The sequence below is a fragment of the Anomaloglossus baeobatrachus genome, chromosome 6 (assembly GCF_048569485.1).
Source record: "Anomaloglossus baeobatrachus isolate aAnoBae1 chromosome 6, aAnoBae1.hap1, whole genome shotgun sequence".
NCBI lineage: Eukaryota > Metazoa > Chordata > Amphibia > Anura > Aromobatidae > Anomaloglossus > Anomaloglossus baeobatrachus.
Window position 1 is genome coordinate 565,574,533 of NC_134358.1, and position 20,130 is coordinate 565,594,662.

The 20,130-nt window shown below is 50.1% G+C and overlaps 1 protein-coding gene across 1 annotated transcript in view; it reads right to left on the reverse strand.

The window, feature by feature from the left end:
• KCNH2 (potassium voltage-gated channel subfamily H member 2) overlaps positions 1-20,130 on the reverse strand; it is a 377,203-nt gene that overhangs the window by 239,674 nt on the left and 117,399 nt on the right. Inside the window, exon 3 of the mRNA XM_075315765.1 lies at positions 538-699. Coding sequence (XP_075171880.1) covers positions 538-699 — 162 coding nt within the window. The remainder of the gene's footprint in view (positions 1-537; positions 700-20,130) is intronic.

The window sequence follows — 20,130 nt, forward strand, 5'->3', positions numbered from 1 at the left end:
GGCGGGTTGTATACAGGACACTAGGGGCGGGATATATACAGGATACTAGGGGCGGGTTATATACAGGACACTAGGGGCGGGATATATACTGGACACGAGGGGCGGGATATATACAGGACACTAGGGGCGGGATATATACAGGACACTAGGGGCGGGATATATACAGGACACTAGGGGCGGGATATATACTGGACACGAGGAGCGGGATATATACAGGACACGAGGGGTGGGTTATATACAGGACACGAGGAGCGGGATATATACTGGACACAAGGGGCGGGTTATATACAGGACACTAGGGGCGGGATATATACAGGACACTAGGGGCGGGATATATACAGGATACTAGGGGCGGGATATATACAGGACACTAGGGGCGGGATATATACAGGACACTAGGGGTGGGATATATACAGGACACGAGGGGTGGTTTATATACTGGACACGAGGGGCGGTTTATATACTGGGGAATTAGGGAATGTGTGGGACACTCGCTCTCGCAGGTCATACGTGATGTATCGTGCAGTATGCAGCTACCTGGTGGGAACCAATGTGACTGGACCCGGTGGTTGGAGTTCTTGGTCGGGGAGGTCAGATGATCCTTCTCCATCACCACCTCAAAGTTCAGGATGAACATGATGACGGCGCCGTCCTCATTCTTCACGGGGACCACGTCAACCAGACACAAGAAGCAGCTTCCTGCAGAGAGGAGGACAGGGGGTGAGGACGGGAGAGCCTGGACCTGGCGCCATCTGTGGCTCTCTCCTGCCACCTACCTGAGGATTCTGATATTAGAAAGTTTAACTTTGTAGGATATACAAAATATACAAGTTCTGTGCTCGTCGTCAGTGCATGGAAATACATCCAGGTCGAGAGATCATCAAACTGGAAAATGTCTTCAGAGATAGGGCTCCAGTATTGGACTCCACCGTGTTAGGGTGGTTCCGAGTGGGCGGGGCATAATAAAGGGATTAGACAGACTTCCTGTGTGAGGACCCGCCCCCGAGGAACTCATGCCAGACCAGCAGCCTAAGAGATCTTCTCCTGGGAGCCAGACCCCAAAGGAATCAAGAGAAAACTAACTGTACATCCCAACAACAGGGTCCTCACTGCCCTGAAAGACCCTGCATACCTGCACATCACTTACATGCCACTCAAATGGTGATCGTCATGGTAACAACAAGAACTTATGAACATTAAAGCAATATGTAATTGCAGATATTTTGACCACACTCATTTTTTTTTCTCCCGCTGACAATTCCATTATATGATAAAATGAATGGTGTCATTCAAAAGCACAACTCAGCCTGCAAAAAAAACCAAGCCGTCATATGGCAATATCAACAAAAAAATAAAAAAAGTTATGACTTGGAATAAAGGGAGGAAAAAACTAAAAGCACAAAAAGAAAAATGCCCCTGTACTTAAGGGGTTAAACTGTTGCACATTGATTCCATGGTGTTTACATGCAAAATACATATATAAATTACAATTAATAAAAATAGGGTCAGAGACATTAGTCAGACGCTGTGTGTCAGGGCAGAACAACAAGACAAAAATCAAAGAAATGTAACAAGTGTGACCAAGAACAAATTCACTGACAGCAAACAGAGATATTTACCAAAGCACAACATATATTGGGGAATGACTGTGCCCTATGGTGATTACGCTATATGTACTTAGTATCATACTGTCATGTCATTACTACAGAATATTTTCAAAGGAAAGCAGGGTGACAAGTGAGTCCACCAAAAGAGAGCAGGGGGATAAGTGACGCCAAAAGATGAGAGAAGGGTGATAAGTGACTCCACCAAAGGAGAGCAGGGTGATAAGTGACTATACCAGAGGAGAGCAGGGTGATAAGTGATTCCACCAGAGGAGAGCAGGGTGATAAGTGACTATACCAGAGGAGAGCAGGGTGATAAGTGACTGCACCAGAGGAGAGCAGAGTGATAAGTGACTCCACCAGAGGAGAGCAGGGTGATAAGTGACTATACCAGAGGAGAGCAGAGTGATAAGTGACTCCACCACAAGAGATCAGGATGATAAGTGACTCCACCAGAGGAGAGCAGGGTGATTAGTGACTCCACTAGAAGAGATCAGGATGATAAGTGACTCCACCAAAAGAGAGCAGGATGATAAGTGACTCCACTAGAGGAGAGCAGGGTGATAAGTGACTCCACCAGAAGAGATCAGGATGATAAGTGACTCCACCAGAGGAAAGCAGGGTGAAAAGTGACTCCACCAGAGGAGAGCAGGGTGATAAGTGACTCCACCAGAGAGCAGGGTGATAAGTGACTGCACCAGAGGAGAGCAGGGGGATAAGTGACTCCACCAGAGGAGAGCAGAGTGATAAGTGACTCCACCAGAAGAGATCAGGATGATAAGTGACTCCACCAGAGGAACACAGGGTGAAAAGTGACTCCACCAGAGGAGAGCAGGGTGATAAGTGACTCCACCAGAGGAGAGCAGGGTGATAAGTGACTATACCAGAGGAGAGCAGGGTGATAAGTGATTCCACCAGAGGAGAGCAGGGTGATAAGTGACTATACCAGAGGAGAGCAGGGTGATAAGTGACTGCACCAGAGGAGAGCAGAGTGATAAGTTACTCCACCAGAGGAGAGCAGGGTGATAAGTGACTATACCAGAGGAGAGCAGAGTGATAAGTGACTCCACCACAAGAGATCAGGATGATAAGTGACTCCACCAGAGGAGAGCAGGGTGATTAGTGACTCCACCAGAAGAGATCAGGATGATAAGTGACTCCACCAGAAGAGAGCAGGATGATAAGTGACTCCACTAGAGGAGAGCAGGGTGATAAGTGACTCCACCAGAAGAGATCAGGATGATAAGTGACTCCACCAGAGGAAAGCAGGGTGAAAAGTGACTCCACCAGAGGAGAGCAGGGTGATAAGTGACTGCACCAGAGGAGAGCAGGGGGATAAGTGACTCCACCAGAGGAGAGCAGAGTGATAAGTGACTCCACCAGAAGAGATCAGGATGATAAGTGACTCCACCAGAGGAACACAGGGTGAAAAGTAACTCCACCAGAGGAGAGCAGGGTGATAAGTGACTCCACCAGAGGAGAGCAGGGTGATAAGTGACTCCACCAGAGGAGAGCAGGGTGATAAGTGAGTCCACCAAAAGAGAGCAGGGGGATAAGTGACTCTACTAGAAGAGAGCAGGATAAGTAACTCGACCAGAGGAGAGCAGGGTGATAAGTGACTATAACAGAGGAGAGCAGAGTGATAAGTGACTATACCAGAGGAGAGCAGGGTGATAAATGACTTCACCAGAGGAAAGCAGGGTGATAAGTGACTCCACCAGAGGAGAGCAGGGTGATAAGTGACTCCACCAGAAGAGATCAGGATGATAAGTGACTCCACCAGAGGAAAGCAGGGTGAAAAGTGACTCCACCAGAGGAGAGCAGGGTGATAAGTGACTATACCAGAGGAGAGCAGGGTGATAAGTAACTGCACCAGAGGAGAGCAGGGTGATAAGTGACTCCACCAGAGGAGAGCAGAGTGATAAGTGACTCCACCAGAGGAGAGCAGGGTGATAAGTGACTCCACCAGAAGAGATCAGGATGATAAGTGACTCCACCAGAGGAAAGCAGGGTGATAAGTGACTCCACCAGAGGAGAGCAGGGTGATTAGTGACTCCACCAGAAGAGATCAGGATGATAAGTGACTCCACCAGAAGAGAGCAGGATGATAAGTGACTCCACTAGAGGAGAGCAGGGTGATAAGTGACTCCATCAGAAGAGATCAGGATGATAAGTGACTCCACCAGAGGAAAGCAGGGTGAAAAGTGACCCCACCAGAGGAGAGCAGGGTGATAAGTGACTCCACCAGAAGTGAGAAAGGTGATAAGTGACTATACCAGAAGAGATCAGGGTGATAAGTGACTATACCAGAAGAGAGAAGGGTGATAAGTGACTATACCAGAGAAGAGCAGGGGGATAAGTGACTCGACCAGAGGAGAGCAGGGGGATAAGTGACTCGACCAGAGAAGAGCAGAGGGATAAGTGACTCTACCAGAGAAGAGCATGGGGATAAGTGACTCTACCAGAAGAGAGCAGGGTAATAAGTGACTCTACTAGAAGAGAGCAGGGTGATAAGTGACTCTACTAGAAGAGAGCAGGGTGATAAGTGACTCTACCAGAAGAGAGCAGGGTGATAAGTGACTCTACTAGAAGAGAGCAGGGTGATAAGTGACTCTACCAGAAGAGAGCAGGGTGATAAGTGACTCTACTAGAAGAGAGCAGGGTGATAAGTGACTCTACCAGAAGAGAGCAGGGTGATAAGTGACTCTACCAGAAGAGAGCAGGGTGATAAGTGACTCTACTAGAAGAGAGCAGGATGATAAGTGACTCCACCAGAGGAGAGCAGGGTGATAAGTGACTATAACAGAGGAGAGCAGAGTGATAAGTGACTATACCAGAGGAGAGCAGGGTGATAAGTGACTCCACCAGAGAAGAGCAGGGTGATAAGTGACTATACCAGAGGAGAGCAGGGGAATAAGTGACTATACCAGAAGAGAGCAGGGGGATAAGTGACTATACCAGAAGAGAGCAGGGTGATAAGTGACTCTACCAGAAGAGAGCAGGGTGATAAGTGACTCTACCAGAAGAGAGCAGGGTGATAAGTGACTCCACCAGAGGAGAGCAGGGTGATAAGTGACTCTACCAGAAGAGAGCAGGGTGATAAGTGACTATACCAGAAGAGAGCAGGGTGATAAGTGACTTTACCAGAAGAGAGCAGGGTGATAAGTGACTAGCAGAAGAGAGCAGAGTGATAAGTGACTCCACAGCTACTGACAGACCTGACTCTGCTGTGCACACGTTGAGTGTTGAGTATTTGGCTGCAGAAATGTGGTGTTACATAGGACTGCAGGTGACATCTACTACATTATCTGTACTCAGAGATATCACTGTGTTATCTGTGGTGTTACATAGGACGGCAGGTGACCTCTACTATCACGCTGCTGTCTGTGGTGTAACGTAGGACTGCTGGTGTTGGATCTGGAGCGCTCTGGGTGTCTGTGACCGGTGATATTACATATATATATAAGGAATGTGTTAGCAGATGGAGTTTATACAGCGGGTCGATACTGTTTTGCCGCTGCTCTCCTGAGGTGTCAATCTAATCTTTGCAGCCATTAATTGGGTGACGAGTGCAGTGCACACACTGGAGTAATCCTGCGCTCATCCTCGCTGCGGGCGAAGGAGGCCTTAATCCGCTTAATCCCAGACACAAGGTTCCTAACAAGCAGAAATTCCCTGCACACAGCGCGGTGACGGGGGCGACCCCGGGCATGTGACCGCATTGGAAATCCTTGATCCCTTAATTCTGAAGAGAGCATCCTTAATCCACTCCTCACAGCCGCACTCAGGCGCGCAGATCCTGGGAGCGGCCCATACACAAATAATGGAGGGAGAAGCAAACAGAGTGCGGCGGAGGCGTCCAGCGGAAAATCCAGACACGCGCCACTCTCTATTGTATCTTCAGAGCTACAAAAATAGTCGCAGGATACAGAGACCTCTGCTTGGTTGTTGTGACAAGGCTATGCTCCCTGCTGGGTGCAGAGATCTCCCGGGACACCGCAGTGTACACCAGCACCGGAGAACGGAGCCGAAAAAGAAGCAAACGGATGAACACCAAGGCCAGTATCCAAGTGGCCTCAGCCCCCGGTAGTTGCGAAACGCGCGTCAGTGTGTTTGTGGGAGGCCGTGGCACCATCACGTACTTGGACTATCAGTAATATTGTTATGCATGACGGTTATGTAGATATAATCCCTATATAGTTACGATTATATACCTCTTATTCTTATTTATTACAGATAGGGATTATTGATGCATATGACCTTAGATTGGTTTTCCAGATAAGAAAAATATAATTTGTTACCAATATACATAAGTCCAGATTTATTAATAACAGGTGCCAGGTCTTCCTCATTTATTCCATCCGTCACTTGGGTTGATCCATTCAATTTTATGTATTTTTATGTATAATAAAGATGTTAATAATTGAATTACATACACTGGCTTGCATATATTTTTTGGTGTGTATATAGATTTTGTGTAATAGAGCCATCCATACTAATATTGTGGTTTTTTGTGTTATATCCATTAGATGTGACAACCCCAGAACTTTACCTGGATTTTCCCGATTGCAGTGGTGCGGTGGCAATTGGGGTAATAAGGGGTTAATAACAGCCCACAGAAGACACTAAGCCCTAGATTAGTAATGGGAGGCATCTATGAGACCCTCCCATCACTAATCTGTAAGTGAAAAGATAAAAACATAACCACCAATAAATGAAATAAAATACAAAAAAACCCCACACCCTCTTTCACGGATTTATTAACCCCCAAAAGACACAAATCTAACATAATCCACACGAGGTCCCACAAAAATTTCAGCTCTGCTCCATCTGAAGTCACAGCGTGCAGGCATGGCGGTCCCACTTATTTTGATATACAGCCAAGATAAGTGCACGGCTGGGGCTGCAGCCTGTGGCCATGGGCGTTATGTGTGCTGGGCATCATATTACGGGGAGATCCTACGCCAATTTTTGTATTTACGTTTACATTAATAGACATGCACACACAGTGATTGGTTGCAGTCAGATATGCTATCACACGGGGTGACGGCGTGTCTGACTACAACCAATCCGAGTTCCGGGACTGCTGGTGGGCGGGGAAGGCAGTGCATACGCATGAAGGATAATGAGCGGCCCTGGAATTAGCGTTTGAGTCGCGTGGAGACTCAGTGAGTATAAGAAGCATGCTCCAATCTGTCTATCCCTTCTACCACCATTTTAAAGCACCGGATTCTGGTCTACAAACACTTATATGGTGTGAGGCAAATCCTGGGATATGAAGAGGAATTATGATTTCCAGTCATAATCGCTCTCATCACTCCATGGCCGTGCCCCCTCCCTTCTTGTTCTCAATGTCCAACATCTTGGAAGGTGTCACATCCTAGCAACACATCCCATGGCCATCTCCTGTGATATGGAGATTAGATGATGTGGGAACAATGGACACAGGATGACTCCCTGCCGTGACCCTGTGGTAGGGGCTGCTATCTAATTAGCAAGGCTATGGAAGTATCCAGACAGGACGACTCCAGTAAAATATGGTTCATATCTCACAAGCCATATTTCCGATAAATATGGCAACCATAAAAATGGTGTTTGCGCATGCGGACGATGCTGGCACACCTTTTTTATGGGAGCGGGAGCTTGGGAAGTACCCCAGGCGTGATATCAGCCAATGGGGAACTAGTAGACAAGTCATGAGTCCTCTCGTTCTGTAGCTAAATTCATAACTGTGACAATGAGAGCGTTGGCGTCCGCCTACGACGCTCCCAGGCAAAGTTATGGCCCATATTCCATGTTGTGGATATTGTCCATAACTCCAGCCAGGGGTGGAGCAGTGCTCCCTCTGAGGTCACTAAGGTAGGAGGGGACCTGGATTTGCCCAGGTTGATAACCCTACTTCGGCCATTTTCCAGTGTTCTTTCGCCGGGGGTCACGTGTAGGAAACATCTGTGGGAAAGATCCTGGAAACCTGGTCTACAGCGCCCCCCTGTGGCCAGACGCACAAGGTAACTGCTGGAACTGTGTATGCCTGTTTGTCAACCATGCTTTATCTGTAACTGTACTCTGACATATGTATATTCTGTAGATCCCCTATTGTATATATTGTAGTTTCTAGTGTGCTTTAGGCTGATTAAATTATATAATTAATCTTGGGCTGTTCTGTTATCTCGATCTTGAATCCCACGTCTGTGTGTTCGGCTAATAGTTACCGTGAAGCGGTTGGTGGCAGCGAGTTTGTGCCAAGGATTATTGTGGGGAGGCCAGTGAGATTCGGGGAGGTTTTATATATTCCGCCCGCGGAGGTCGGGGGAATATATACCCTACTCTCACCGGGGACCCTTCAATAATCGGCATAAGTAGTATAGCGGCCTCCTTGCTTATTGTCGGGCAATTCCATAATTGGCCTGACTATAAGAGGGGCGCTAGAGAGCGCGTCACGTGCTCTGTCTGTCGGTCGGGAGGTATAAAGGAGGGGTGACCCCCACTTGTTACCCCCCGATTGTGACGTACTGGTAGCCAGCGCGGGGGATTTCTGAGTGACCCCCCCGGTGGTTCGTGACATATTGGTGGCATAGAGGTGGGATCGAGATAATAGTGTGTGTGAGTGTGAGACCCATACTCCCAGACACTAAAGACTGCCTGCAGCAGCTGTGGCTGCTGGGGTCTTCAGACCAGCTCAACACTAGAGTGTCAGAGTGCAGATACTGTAAGGTGTGTGGAGGCATCAGGTGGCAGTTCTGTGTCAGTGACCAAAGTCTGCAACAATGGCTGAGAGCACCAGGAGCAAAGCCAAAGGAATGGCCGATGCTCAGGCCAGAGACGATGAGGAGGTTGTCCACGAGCCCTCCAAGAGCCCGACGCCAGAGAACAGCTCTGCAGAGGACATCGCACAACCTGGCACTGCTGGAGAAAATGAGGAGGAGCTCGCCCAAGGGTCCTCAACGAGCCAGATGCCAGTCCTCCGCTCTGAAATGGACAGTGAATCACCTGGCTCTGCAGCGTGCCGCAGATCACCACTTGCCAATCCCTCCGGCCTGAGAGGTGCAGAGGCCCTCCTTCAAGCTGCCTTGGCCAGGCTTATGGCTGGAGACCGGGATACCTACGAGATACTCATGGCCGAGCGTGAGCGACAGGCAGCGCGTGATGCTGAGGCTGCGGAGCGGCAAGCAGCGCGTGAGGCTGCGGAGCGGCAAGCAGCGCGTGAGGCTGAGGCTGCGGAGCGGCAGGCAGCGCGTGAAGAGCGACAGCAACAGGCAGACCGTGACCACCAACTGCAGCTAGCTCAGCTCCGGCCCTCATCAGCCACCCGTGACCTTCAAGACCCAAACTTCCAAAGGTCCGTGTTGAGGACTTCCCAGTGCTGGAGAAGGATGGAGACTTGGACTCTTTCCTGACTGCTTTTGAACGGACTTGCCTGCAGCACCATCTGGACAAGGACCAGTGGGCCAAATACCTGACCCCCCGTTTAAGGGGTAAGGCCCTGGAAATCCTTGGGGACTTGCCTACTGAGGCAGATCAGGGCTACGACACCATCAAGCGGGCCCTGATCCAACAGTACAACCTCACTCCGGAGTCCTACCGCAAGAAGTTCCGGACCCTGCAGAAGGGACCAAAGGACTCCTGGGCTGACCACCGGCGGGCACTTGCCCGAGCTGCCGACCACTGGACCCAAGGCCTGCAGCTTACCACCGGACCAGAGATCCTAGACTTGGTCATCACAGAGCAACTCTTGTGGAACTGCCCTGAGGATCTCCGCCAGTTCATCCGAGACCAGAAGCCAAAGGGGTCCACGGCTACAGCTGCCCTGGCCGATGACTACACCAACAATCGGGCTCCTGAGGCCAGGAGAGAAGCCACCAGCAGCACCTGGAGAGGGGGTAAGATGAATTCTGCGACTGCCCCACCTGCCCCTAGACTGCAGGGGGTGTCCCCCTCAACTCCCCTCTCCAGGCCCGTGGCAGAGCCAAGACGGTGCCACCAGTGCAACCTACCTGGACACTTCAAGGCCATGTGCCCTCAGCGTCCCAAGGCCCCGGCTCCGTCCCCGTCCCAAGGGCCGCCCAAGGTGTATTGTGTGGGTGGGGGTGGTGGTAGGTCCCTGGACAGCTTCCAACCTGTCACCGTCGGCCGGTCTGTGACCATAGGACTGCGAGACAGCGCCTCGGAGGTGACTCTGGTGCGGCCTGAGATGGTGTCCCCCCAAGACTTGATACCTGGAAAAACCCTCGCTGTCTCCGGGATTGGAGGCATTGACCCGGCGCTGCCTGTTGCTGGCATTTATGTGGACTGGGGCGCAGGGCAAGGGGTGAGAGAGGTGGGGGTAACTGATCGGATCCCTGCAAACGTGCTACTTGGGACAGATTTGGGGCAGATAACCTCCCAGTTTGGGCCCCCCCCAAGGGCTGACCCTTCAGCCAGTACTGACGTGCCTCCGGACAATGTTAATGTGTTATCTATGAATGATGTGAGAGAGGGGGGAGTGAACTCTGATATTTCTGCTTGCATAGACACACACACAGCTGCAGCTGTGACAGGAGGGGAGGGGGTCAGAGAAAGGTGTGACAATGCCTCTACAAGTAATCAGCCAGTGAGCTGGGATCTGTTGCCCTCTGCAGGGATAAGCAGAGAGCAGGGTGCTGCAGGGGGAGGACCAGTGTGTGGGGTGGGGGCTACCACAGCAAATGTGGGGTCCCCAGAGATTTCACAGCGGGGTTCTGTTGCTGCAGGGGGGGAACAGGCAGGTGAGATTGGGGCCGGTCCCGGAGCGGAAGTGCTCCCAGGTAAGATCTCGGTGCAGGGTTCCCCCACAACCGGGGTGTCAGGAAGCCAGGTAGGTCTGCCTGAACCGGCGACTTGGTCAGGAACGGAGGAGGAGCAGGCACGACCCACGGTCGCAGCGGCTGTGGCCGCTGTCACCCGCAGTAGGAGTGCTGGAACCCAAGGGGCCTCCCGGAGGTCCGATAGCTCTTCCCCTTCTGACCAAGTGGCAGCAGAGTCAGGTGGAGGCCAGGACACAGGTCCCGGGGTACTGACCGAAGATGTGACAGTCTCGTCGATTCTGGCCACATCTAGTCAGGGGTTTCAGGCAGCGTTAGAAGCTGACGACAGCCTGAAAGCTCTAAAGGAGCAGGCGGCACAGCCTCCCTCGGACTCGGACCCGGAGCGAGTGGTCTGGGACCAAGGACGGCTGTACCGGGTCACGGTCCAGCAGGGTTCACCGGAGGCGTGGCCCAGGGACCGACAGTTGGTGGTACCCTATCCGTTCCGGACGGAGTTGTTGCGGATCGCACATGAGATTCCGATGGCCGGACACCTAGGGATCGCTAAGACCAAGGCCAGGTTAAACCAGCATTTCTACTGGCCAAAAATGGGGGCCGATGTGGTTGCCTACTGCCGTTCGTGTGAAACCTGTCAGAGAGTGGGGAAGGCGGGGCCACACCCCAAAGCCCCACTGGTATCTCTGCCAATCATCGATGAGCCTTTCAGGAGGGTGGCTGTGGATCTGGTCGGCCCGCTGGCCATCCCCAGCAGCTCCGGGAAACGCTTCATACTAACGGTAGTGGACTATGCCACCCGGTACCCAGAAGCAGTGGCCTTGTCGTCCATTCGGGCTGACAAGGTGGCCACCGCATTGCTGGAGATTTTCTCCCGAGTGGGTTTTCCCCAGGAAATGCTCACTGATCGGGGGACCCAATTCATGTCCCAGCTGATGGAGGCCCTCTGTAAGCAAGTCCAGGTGCGACATCTGGTGGCTAGCCCGTACCATCCACAGACTAATGGCCTGTGCGAGCGGTTCAATGGCACCTTAAAGCAGATGCTTAAGATGTTGGTCGACTCCCACGGGCGTGACTGGGAGCGGTATCTCCCACACCTGTTATTTGCTTACCGGGAGGTTCCACAGGCCTCAACAGGATTCTCACCGTTTGAGCTCCTGTACGGGCGACGTGTGCGGGGCCCCCTGGCTCTGGTGAAAGAGGCTTGGGAAGGGGATTTGGCCACCCCTGGAGTGTCGGTTATCGAGTATGTCATGCGCTTCCGGGACAAAATGCAGGCCGTGACGCAACTGGTACACGACAATATGGCTCAAGCCCAGGCCGATCAGAAGCGTTGGTACGACCAGAACGCTTGTGAGAGGACCTACCAAGTGGGTCAAAAGGTGTGGGTACTGGTCCCCGTACCACAGGACAAGCTTCAGGCAGCCTGGGAAGGCCCATACCTCGTGTACCAGCAGCTCAACCCTGTGACGTACCTGGTCACCCTGGACCCTGCCCGTGGAAGGCGGAAGCCCTTCCATGTGAACATGATGAAGGCACATCATGAGCGGGAGGCGTGTGCGCTCCCCGTGTGCAACCTGCCCGAGGAGGGAGAAGCGGAAACCCTCTTGGATATGCTAGCCCAGGTTAGGGCAGGCGGATCCATTGAGGATGTGGAGGTTGGCCACCAGCTCTTGGAGGACCAACGGTCCCAGCTGTGGGCCACCCTACAGCCCTTCCGGGGGTTGTTTACCAACCAGCCCGGAAGGACTAACTTGGCTGTCCATCACGTGGACACTGGGGATCATCCCCCGATCAGGCGTTCAGCATATCGGGTCTCCCTGGAGGTGCAGCAACACATGCGCCAGGAGATTGACGAGATGCTGAAGCTGGGGGTGATCCAGGCATCCAACAGCGCTTGGGCCTCGCCTGTAGTCCTCGTCCCTAAGAAGGACCGAACCACTCGGTTCTGCGTGGACTACAGGGGGCTCAATGCTGTCACGGTCGCCGATGCGTACCCAATGCCACGCATCGATGACCTGCTCGATCAGTTGGCCGGGGCTCAGTACCTGACCATCATGGACCTGAGCCGGGGATATTGGCAGATCCCCCTGACTCGCAAGGCCAGGGAACGCTCTGCCTTTATTACCCCATTTGGACTGTACGAGTCCACGGTGATGCCATTCGGGATGAGGAATGCCCCTGCCACTTTCCAGCGGATGGTCAACACCCTGCTCAAGGGACTTGAAGGGTACGCGGCCGCGTACCTGGATGACATTGCCGTCTTCAGTCCCACCTGGGAGGACCACCTAGAGCATCTAGCACAGGTGCTCAGGCGGATCCACCAGGCAGGTTTGACCATCAAGCCGGGAAAGTGTCAGCTGGCCATGAGCGAGGTCCAGTACCTCGGTCACCGGGTAGGCGGGAGAACACTGAAGCCCGAGCCTGAGAAAGTGGAGGCCATCGCGTCCTGGCCCACCCCCAGGACCAAGAAGCAGGTGATGTCCTTCTTGGGGACCGCTGGGTACTATAGGAGGTTTGTTCCCTGCTATAGTAGCCTGGCAAAGCCCTTGACGGACCTCACCAAGAAGAAGCTGCCCTCTGCAGTCGATTGGACAATGGACTGCGAGACAGCCTTCCGGGCCCTAAAGGACGCCCTGTCCAGCCCGCCCGTGCTACAGGCAGCCGACTTCACGCGGCCGTTTGTAGTACAGACCGACGCCAGTGACTTCGGCCTCGGTGCGGTGCTCAGCCAGGTGGACTCTGCGAGCCAAGAGCACCCAGTCTTGTACCTGAGCAGGAAGCTGTTACCAAGGGAAGTGGCCTATTCCACGATGGAAAAGGAGTGCCTGGCCATAGTGTGGGCCCTGCAGCGTCTGCAACCCTATCTATACGGGCGCCACTTCATCGTTGAGACGGACCACAATCCCCTCAGCTGGTTGCACACCGTCTCTGGGACGAATGGGCGATTGTTGCGATGGAGCCTTGCGCTCCAGCAATACAACTTCACCATTCGCCACAAAAGGGGCCGGGACCACGGTAACGCAGACGGGCTGTCCCGACAAGGAGAGGTCGCGGACGGGCGCACGGGGGAACACCGGAGTGTGCTGCCCCCTAGCGCCCTCAAAAGGGGGGAGGTGTGAGGCAAATCCTGGGATATGAAGAGGAATTATGATTTCCAGTCATAATCGCTCTCATCACTCCATGGCCGTGCCCCCTCCCTTCTTGTTCTCAATGTCCAACATCTTGGAAGGTGTCACATCCTAGCAACACATCCCATGGCCATCTCCTGTGATATGGAGATTAGATGATGTGGGAACAATGGACACAGGATGACTCCCTGCCGTGACCCTGTGGTAGGGGCTGCTATCTAATTAGCAAGGCTATGGAAGTATCCAGACAGGACGACTCCAGTAAAATATGGTTCATATCTCACAAGCCATATTTCCGATAAATATGGCAACCATAAAAATGGTGTTTGCGCATGCGGACGATGCTGGCACACCTTTTTTATGGGAGCGGGAGCTTGGGAAGTACCCCAGGCGTGATATCAGCCAATGGGGAACTAGTAGACAAGTCATGAGTCCTCTCGTTCTGTAGCTAAATTCATAACTGTCACAATGAGAGCGTTGGCGTCCGCCTACGACGCTCCCAGGCAAAGTTATGGCCCATATTCCATGTTGTGGATATTGTCCATAACTCCAGCCAGGGGTGGAGCAGTGCTCCCTCTGAGGTCACTAAGGTAGGAGGGGACCTGGATTTGCCCAGGTTGATAACCCTACTTCGGCCATTTTCCAGTGTTCTTTCGCCGGGGGTCACGTGTAGGAAACATCTGTGGGAAAGATCCTGGAAACCTGGTCTACAGCGCCCCCCTGTGGCCAGACGCACAAGGTAACTGCTGGAACTGTGTATGCCTGTTTGTAAACCATGCTTTATCTGTAACTGTACTCTGACATATGTATATTCTGTAGATTCCCTATTGTATATATTGTAGTTTCTAGTGTGCTTTAGGCTGATTAAATTATATAATTAATCTTGGGCTGTTCTGTTATCTCGATCTTGAATCCCACGTCTGTGTGTTCGGCTAATAGTTACCGTGAAGCGGTTGGTGGCAGCGAGTTTGTGCCAAGGATTATTGTGGGGAGGCCAGTGAGATTCGGGGAGGTTTTATATATTCCGCCCGCGGAGGTCGGGGGAATATATACCCTACTCTCACCGGGGACCCTTCAATAATCGGCATAAGTAGTATAGCGGCCTCCTTGCTTATTGTCGGGCAATTCCATAATTGGCCTGACTATAAGAGGGGCGCTAGAGAGCGCGTCACGTGCTCTGTCTGTCGGTCGGGAGGTATAAAGGAGGGGTGACCCCCACTTGTTACCCCCCGATTGTGACGTACTGGTAGCCAGCGCGGGGGATTTCTGAGTGACCCCCCCGGTGGTTCGTGACATATGGGGACCGGTGTCCGGCCAGAAATCCAGGATCAATTCCGAACCCGAACCAGGTTTTTCTTTTTAAACCGGGTTGGACCAGGAATCTGCGAGTTTGCCTATCACTAATCCTAACTAATTATACCCGATTTGTTTAACTCATAGCGCTGGCGCTCACCTTTTCATTTCCGGACAATCATTCTCTCCAGATCTCAGCCCCATTGAGAACCGGTGATCAATCCTCGAAAAAAGCCATAATCAAAACCCAGACAAGCTGATAAATTCCAAACATTGATGAGACAAGTATAGGTCATCGGGCCGGCTCTGCCCAGATGCCGATATCCAGCTGCCGGGGCGAAGGGCCGAAGTCTGGAGCAATCAGGGTCAGCGCTGGGAATCTGGAAATATTCAGTTTGTACAGAAACATCATGTACCGGTATTTGTCAATAACATGAAACAACTTATATGTTTACAATTGTCCTTCATCAACCATAGAAATATCCGACAAAAGCGAAAATCACTAAGACTGGAAAATGTGAAAAACAAAATTTGTGTCAGTCTCAAAACTATTGGCCACAACTGAACATAGTGTAATCCTGTAGATTATACCAATACTGTAATGCCACCTGCTGGCTGCAAACAGCATCGCACAAGTTACACATCCCAGCAGTCATGATAGATACATACGGTACCGTATATATATATATATATAAAAGTAAGTGTTGTTGTTATTGTGCACAGTAGTGAAAATAAGTATTTGACCCTCTCCCAATTTTGCAGTTTTCCCATCCACAGAGAATGGACAGATCTGTAATTTTTATTGTAGGTAACTTCAACTGTGACAGTCAAGTAAAAAAATTCAGAAAATCCCATTGTATGATTATAAATAATTTGCATTTTATTGCATGAAATAAGTATTTTATCATCGACCAACTAGCAAGAATTCTGCTCTCACATACCTGATTTTTTTTCTCCTACTCTGCACTCATTACCTGTATTAATTGCCCCGGTGTGACCTCGTTACCTGTATAATAGACCCCTGTCCACACAATCAATCACACTCCAACCTCTCCTCCATGGACAACACCAAGGAGCTGTCTAAGGACACCAGGGACAAAATTGTATACCTGCACAAGGATGGGATGGGCTAAAGGACAATAGGCAAGCAGCTTGGTAAGAAGGCAACAACTGTTGGTGCAATTATTAGAAAATGGAAGAAACACAATATGACTGTCAATCTTACTCAGACTGGGGCTTCATGCAAGATCTCGCCTCGTGGGGTAAGAATGATCCTGAGAAAGGTCAGGAATCAGCCCAGAACTACACAGGAGGACCTGGTCAATGACCTGATCGGAGCTGGAATCACAGTCTCAAAGATTACAATTAGTAACACACTACACCATCATGGATAAAAAATCCTGCAGGGCAAGAAAGGTCCCCGTGCTAATGCCAGCACATGTCAAGGCCCATTGGAAGTTCGCCAATGACCATCTGGATGATCCAGGGAGGCATAGGAGAAGGTCATGTGGTCATAGATAATTTTGGTATCAACTCCACTCGCCGTGTTTGGAGGAAGAAGACATATGAGTACAACTCCAGTTCACCATCCCAACCGTGAAGCATGGGGGTGGAAACATCATACTTTGGGGGCGTTTTTCTGCAAAGGGGACAGGACAACTACACCGTATTAAAGAAAGGATGGATGGGGTCACGTATCGCAAGATTTTGGCCAACAACCTCCTTCCCTCAGTAAGAACATTGAAGATGGGTCATGGCTGAGTGTTCCAGTATGACAATGACCAGATACACTAAGCCAGGGCAACTAAGGAGCGGCTCCGTAAGAAGCATTTCAAGGTCCTGAAGTGGCCTAGCCAGTCTCCAGACTTGAACCCAAGAAAAAATCTTTGAAGGAAGCTGAAACTCAATGTTGCCCAGCAACCACCCCGAAAACTGAAATATCTGGAGAACATCTGTATGGAGGAGTGACCTCAATGATCTGGAGAAGATCTCTATGGAGAAGTGACTTGAAAGATCTGGAGAAGATCTGTATGACGGAGTTATCAGAGAGATCTGGAGAAGATCTGTATGGAGGAGTGAGCTGAAAGATCGGAGAAGATCTGTCTGGAAGAGGGACCTGAAAGATCTGGAGAAGATCTGTATGGAAGAGGGACCTGAAAGATCTGGGGAAGATCTGTATGGATGAGTGACCTGAAAGATCTAGAGAAGATCTGTATGGAGGAGTGACCTGAAAGATCTGGAGAAGATCTGTATGGAGGAGTGACCTGAAAGATCTGGAGAAGATCTGTACGGAGGAGTGACCTGAAAGATCTGGAGAAGATCTGTCTGGAGTAGTGACCTAAAAGATCTTGAGAAGACCTGTGTGGAGGAGTGACCTGAAAGATCTGGAGAAGATCTGTATGGAGGAGTGACCTGAAAGATCTAGAGAAGATCTGTGTGGAAGAGTGACTTGAAAGATCTGGAGAAGATCTATAAATGTGAAGTGACCTGAAAGATCTAGAGAAGATCTCTATGGAGGCGAGGGCCAAAATCCCTACTGCAGTGTGTGCAAACCCGGTCAAGAAACGTCCGACCTCTGTAACTGCAAACAAAGGTTTTTGTGCCAAATTGTCACACACTGTTTTGCTCTAGATTTGCCGAGTGTCACATGTTGCCCGAGACCTATCAAAGGGACTCCATGCCTTTTTAAGATGGAGAAATGTGTATTCCTTTCTGACTATATCGTTCTGCTGCATCGGTCCATGTGCTGATGTTTTCCAGTCTGGTGATTTACCACGTGTTGCGTTGCGTGCAGTGGATTTCTCCTGTCCTCTGGTTGTTTCCTCCCTGCTTTAGTTTTCCTTCTTATCACTTGTTATCTGGTTAGTCTGTGTGAGTGTGTGGTGTAATAGAGTTTTGGTTTCCCCTGTCTATCACTGTTAGTGGTTACACGCTCCTGCTCCAGCCCCTTCCCCCCAGAATAGGGAGGAAGGCGGTCAGGACTGGTCAGGAGCAGGGGTGGGAAGGCGGTTCAGACATCATCCCCACCAGATGTATCTCTGAGATCAGGGACAGCAAGGGCCCCCCTAATTTGAAGGCCAGTTTAGGAGCCCCAGTCCCCTGTTACCCCTTGCCACCCAATGACACAAACATTAAATTCTGTTTTTCTACACAATGTGCAGAATTATTAGGCAAGTAATATTTTAGAGGATTTTTTTTATTATTGATCAACAACTATGTTCTCAATCACTATCATATAGAACATAGACAGAAAGGGAAAAGTACAGTACTGCAGTTTCATCATGATAGATTATGTAACAATCCCCATATAGACGGATGTCATGGAATATACTCCCAAACTTTGCTATATACCTCGTGTAAAAATGTTCTCAATCAACCCAAAAGACTCATAAATATCAAAGCTTAATATTTTTGGCAGTTGGAGGGGTTTTTAGATTTGGTATCTTAGGAGGATCTGTTTGTGCAGGTAACTATTACTGTGCAGAATTATTAGGCAACTTAATAAAAACCAAATCTATTCCCATCTCACTTGTTTATTGTCACCAGGTAAACCAATATAACTGCACAAAATGTAGAAATAAACATTTCTGACATGCAAAAACAAAACCCAAAAATGAGTGCCCAATATCGCCCCCTTTCTTTCTGATGACACTCAGCAGCCGACCATCCATAGATCCTGTCATTGCTTGATCTGTTTACCATCAACATTGCGTGCAGCAGCCACCACAGCCTCCAGCCACCACAGCCTCCAGACACTGTTCCCAGAGGTGACTGTTTTCCCTCCCTGTAGATCTCACATTTTATGAGGGACCACAGGTTCTCTATTGGGTTCAGATCAGGTGAACAAGGGGGCCATGTCATTATTTTTCATCTTTTAGACCTTTACTGGCCAGCCATGCTGTGGAGTAGTTAGATGCATGTGATGGAGCATTGTCCTGCATGAAAATCATGTTTTTCTTGAACGATAGCGACTTCTCCCTGTACCACTGCTTGAAGAAGTTGTCTTCCAGAAACTGGCAGTAGGTCTGGGAGCTGAGCTTCACTCCATCCTCAACCCGAAAAGGTCCCACAAGTTGATCTTTGCTGATCCCAGCCCATACCAGTGCCCACCTCCACCCTGCTGGCGTCTGAGTCGGAGTGGAGCTCTCTGCCCTTTGCTGATCCAGCCTCTGGCCCATCCATCTGCCCATCAAGAGTCACTCTCATTTCATCAGTCCATAAAACCTGTGAAGAATCAGTCTTCAGATATTTCTTGGCCCAGTCTTGAGGTTTTATCTTCTGTTTCTTGGTCAGAGGTGGTGGTTTTCAGCCTTCCTTACCTTGGCCATGTCCCTGAGTATGGCGCACCTTGTGCTTTTTGATACTCCAGTAACGTTGCAGCTCTGAAATATGGACAAACTGGTGGCAAATGGCATCTTGGCAGCTTCACGCTTCATTTTCCTCAATTCATGGGCAGTTATTTTGCGCCTTTTTTGCCCAGCACGCTTCTTGTGACCCAGTTGGCTATTTGCCATAAAACGCTTGATTGTTCGGTGATCACACTTCAAAAGTTTGCCAATTTCAAGACTCTGCGTCCCTCTGCAAGACTCTCACAATATGGACTTTTCAGAGCCCGTCAAATCTCTCTTCTGACCCATTTTCCAAAGGAAAGGAAGTTGCCTAATAATGAAGCCCCCCTTATATAGGGTATTGTGTCATTACACCGCACCCCTCCTCATTACAGAGAGGCACAGCACCGGATTTACTGCATTGGTAGTTGTCTCTCAGCCTATACAGCTTGGAGTAGGACGACATGTATAAAAAGTATCATGTGATCACAATACTCATCTGCCTAATAATTCTGCACACAGTGTATGGTATCAAATACTTCACACAATAAAATTTAAATTATTTATTTAAAAATCATACAATGAGATTATTGTCGATTTGTTTTTTTAATTCTGTCACAGTTGAAGTTACCTACAATAATTATAATATTTCTGTTAAAACTGCAAATTCAACACTTTGTCAAAAACTTATTTTCCCCACTGTATGCACACGCTGCACAGTGCCACTTCTCCTGTCCAGCAGAGTGAAGGCAGATAGCCGTAACGTACATGACTGAGGCAGTGATAGATCCAGGAAAGGGTTAAGGAGTAAGGGATGGGGGTTTTTACCTAAGGAATGTGGTGGTGGGCGAGCGAGCAGGAGGAGAGATGGGGGCAGGGGCCATATAAGAAATAGGTCCCATGTTAAGGTGTCATTCCTTTGTCCTGGACTCAAAGACTGAACCAGCAGTTGTAGCTGATCCTTCTTACAAACCAGGAAGGAAACTACAGTACAAGA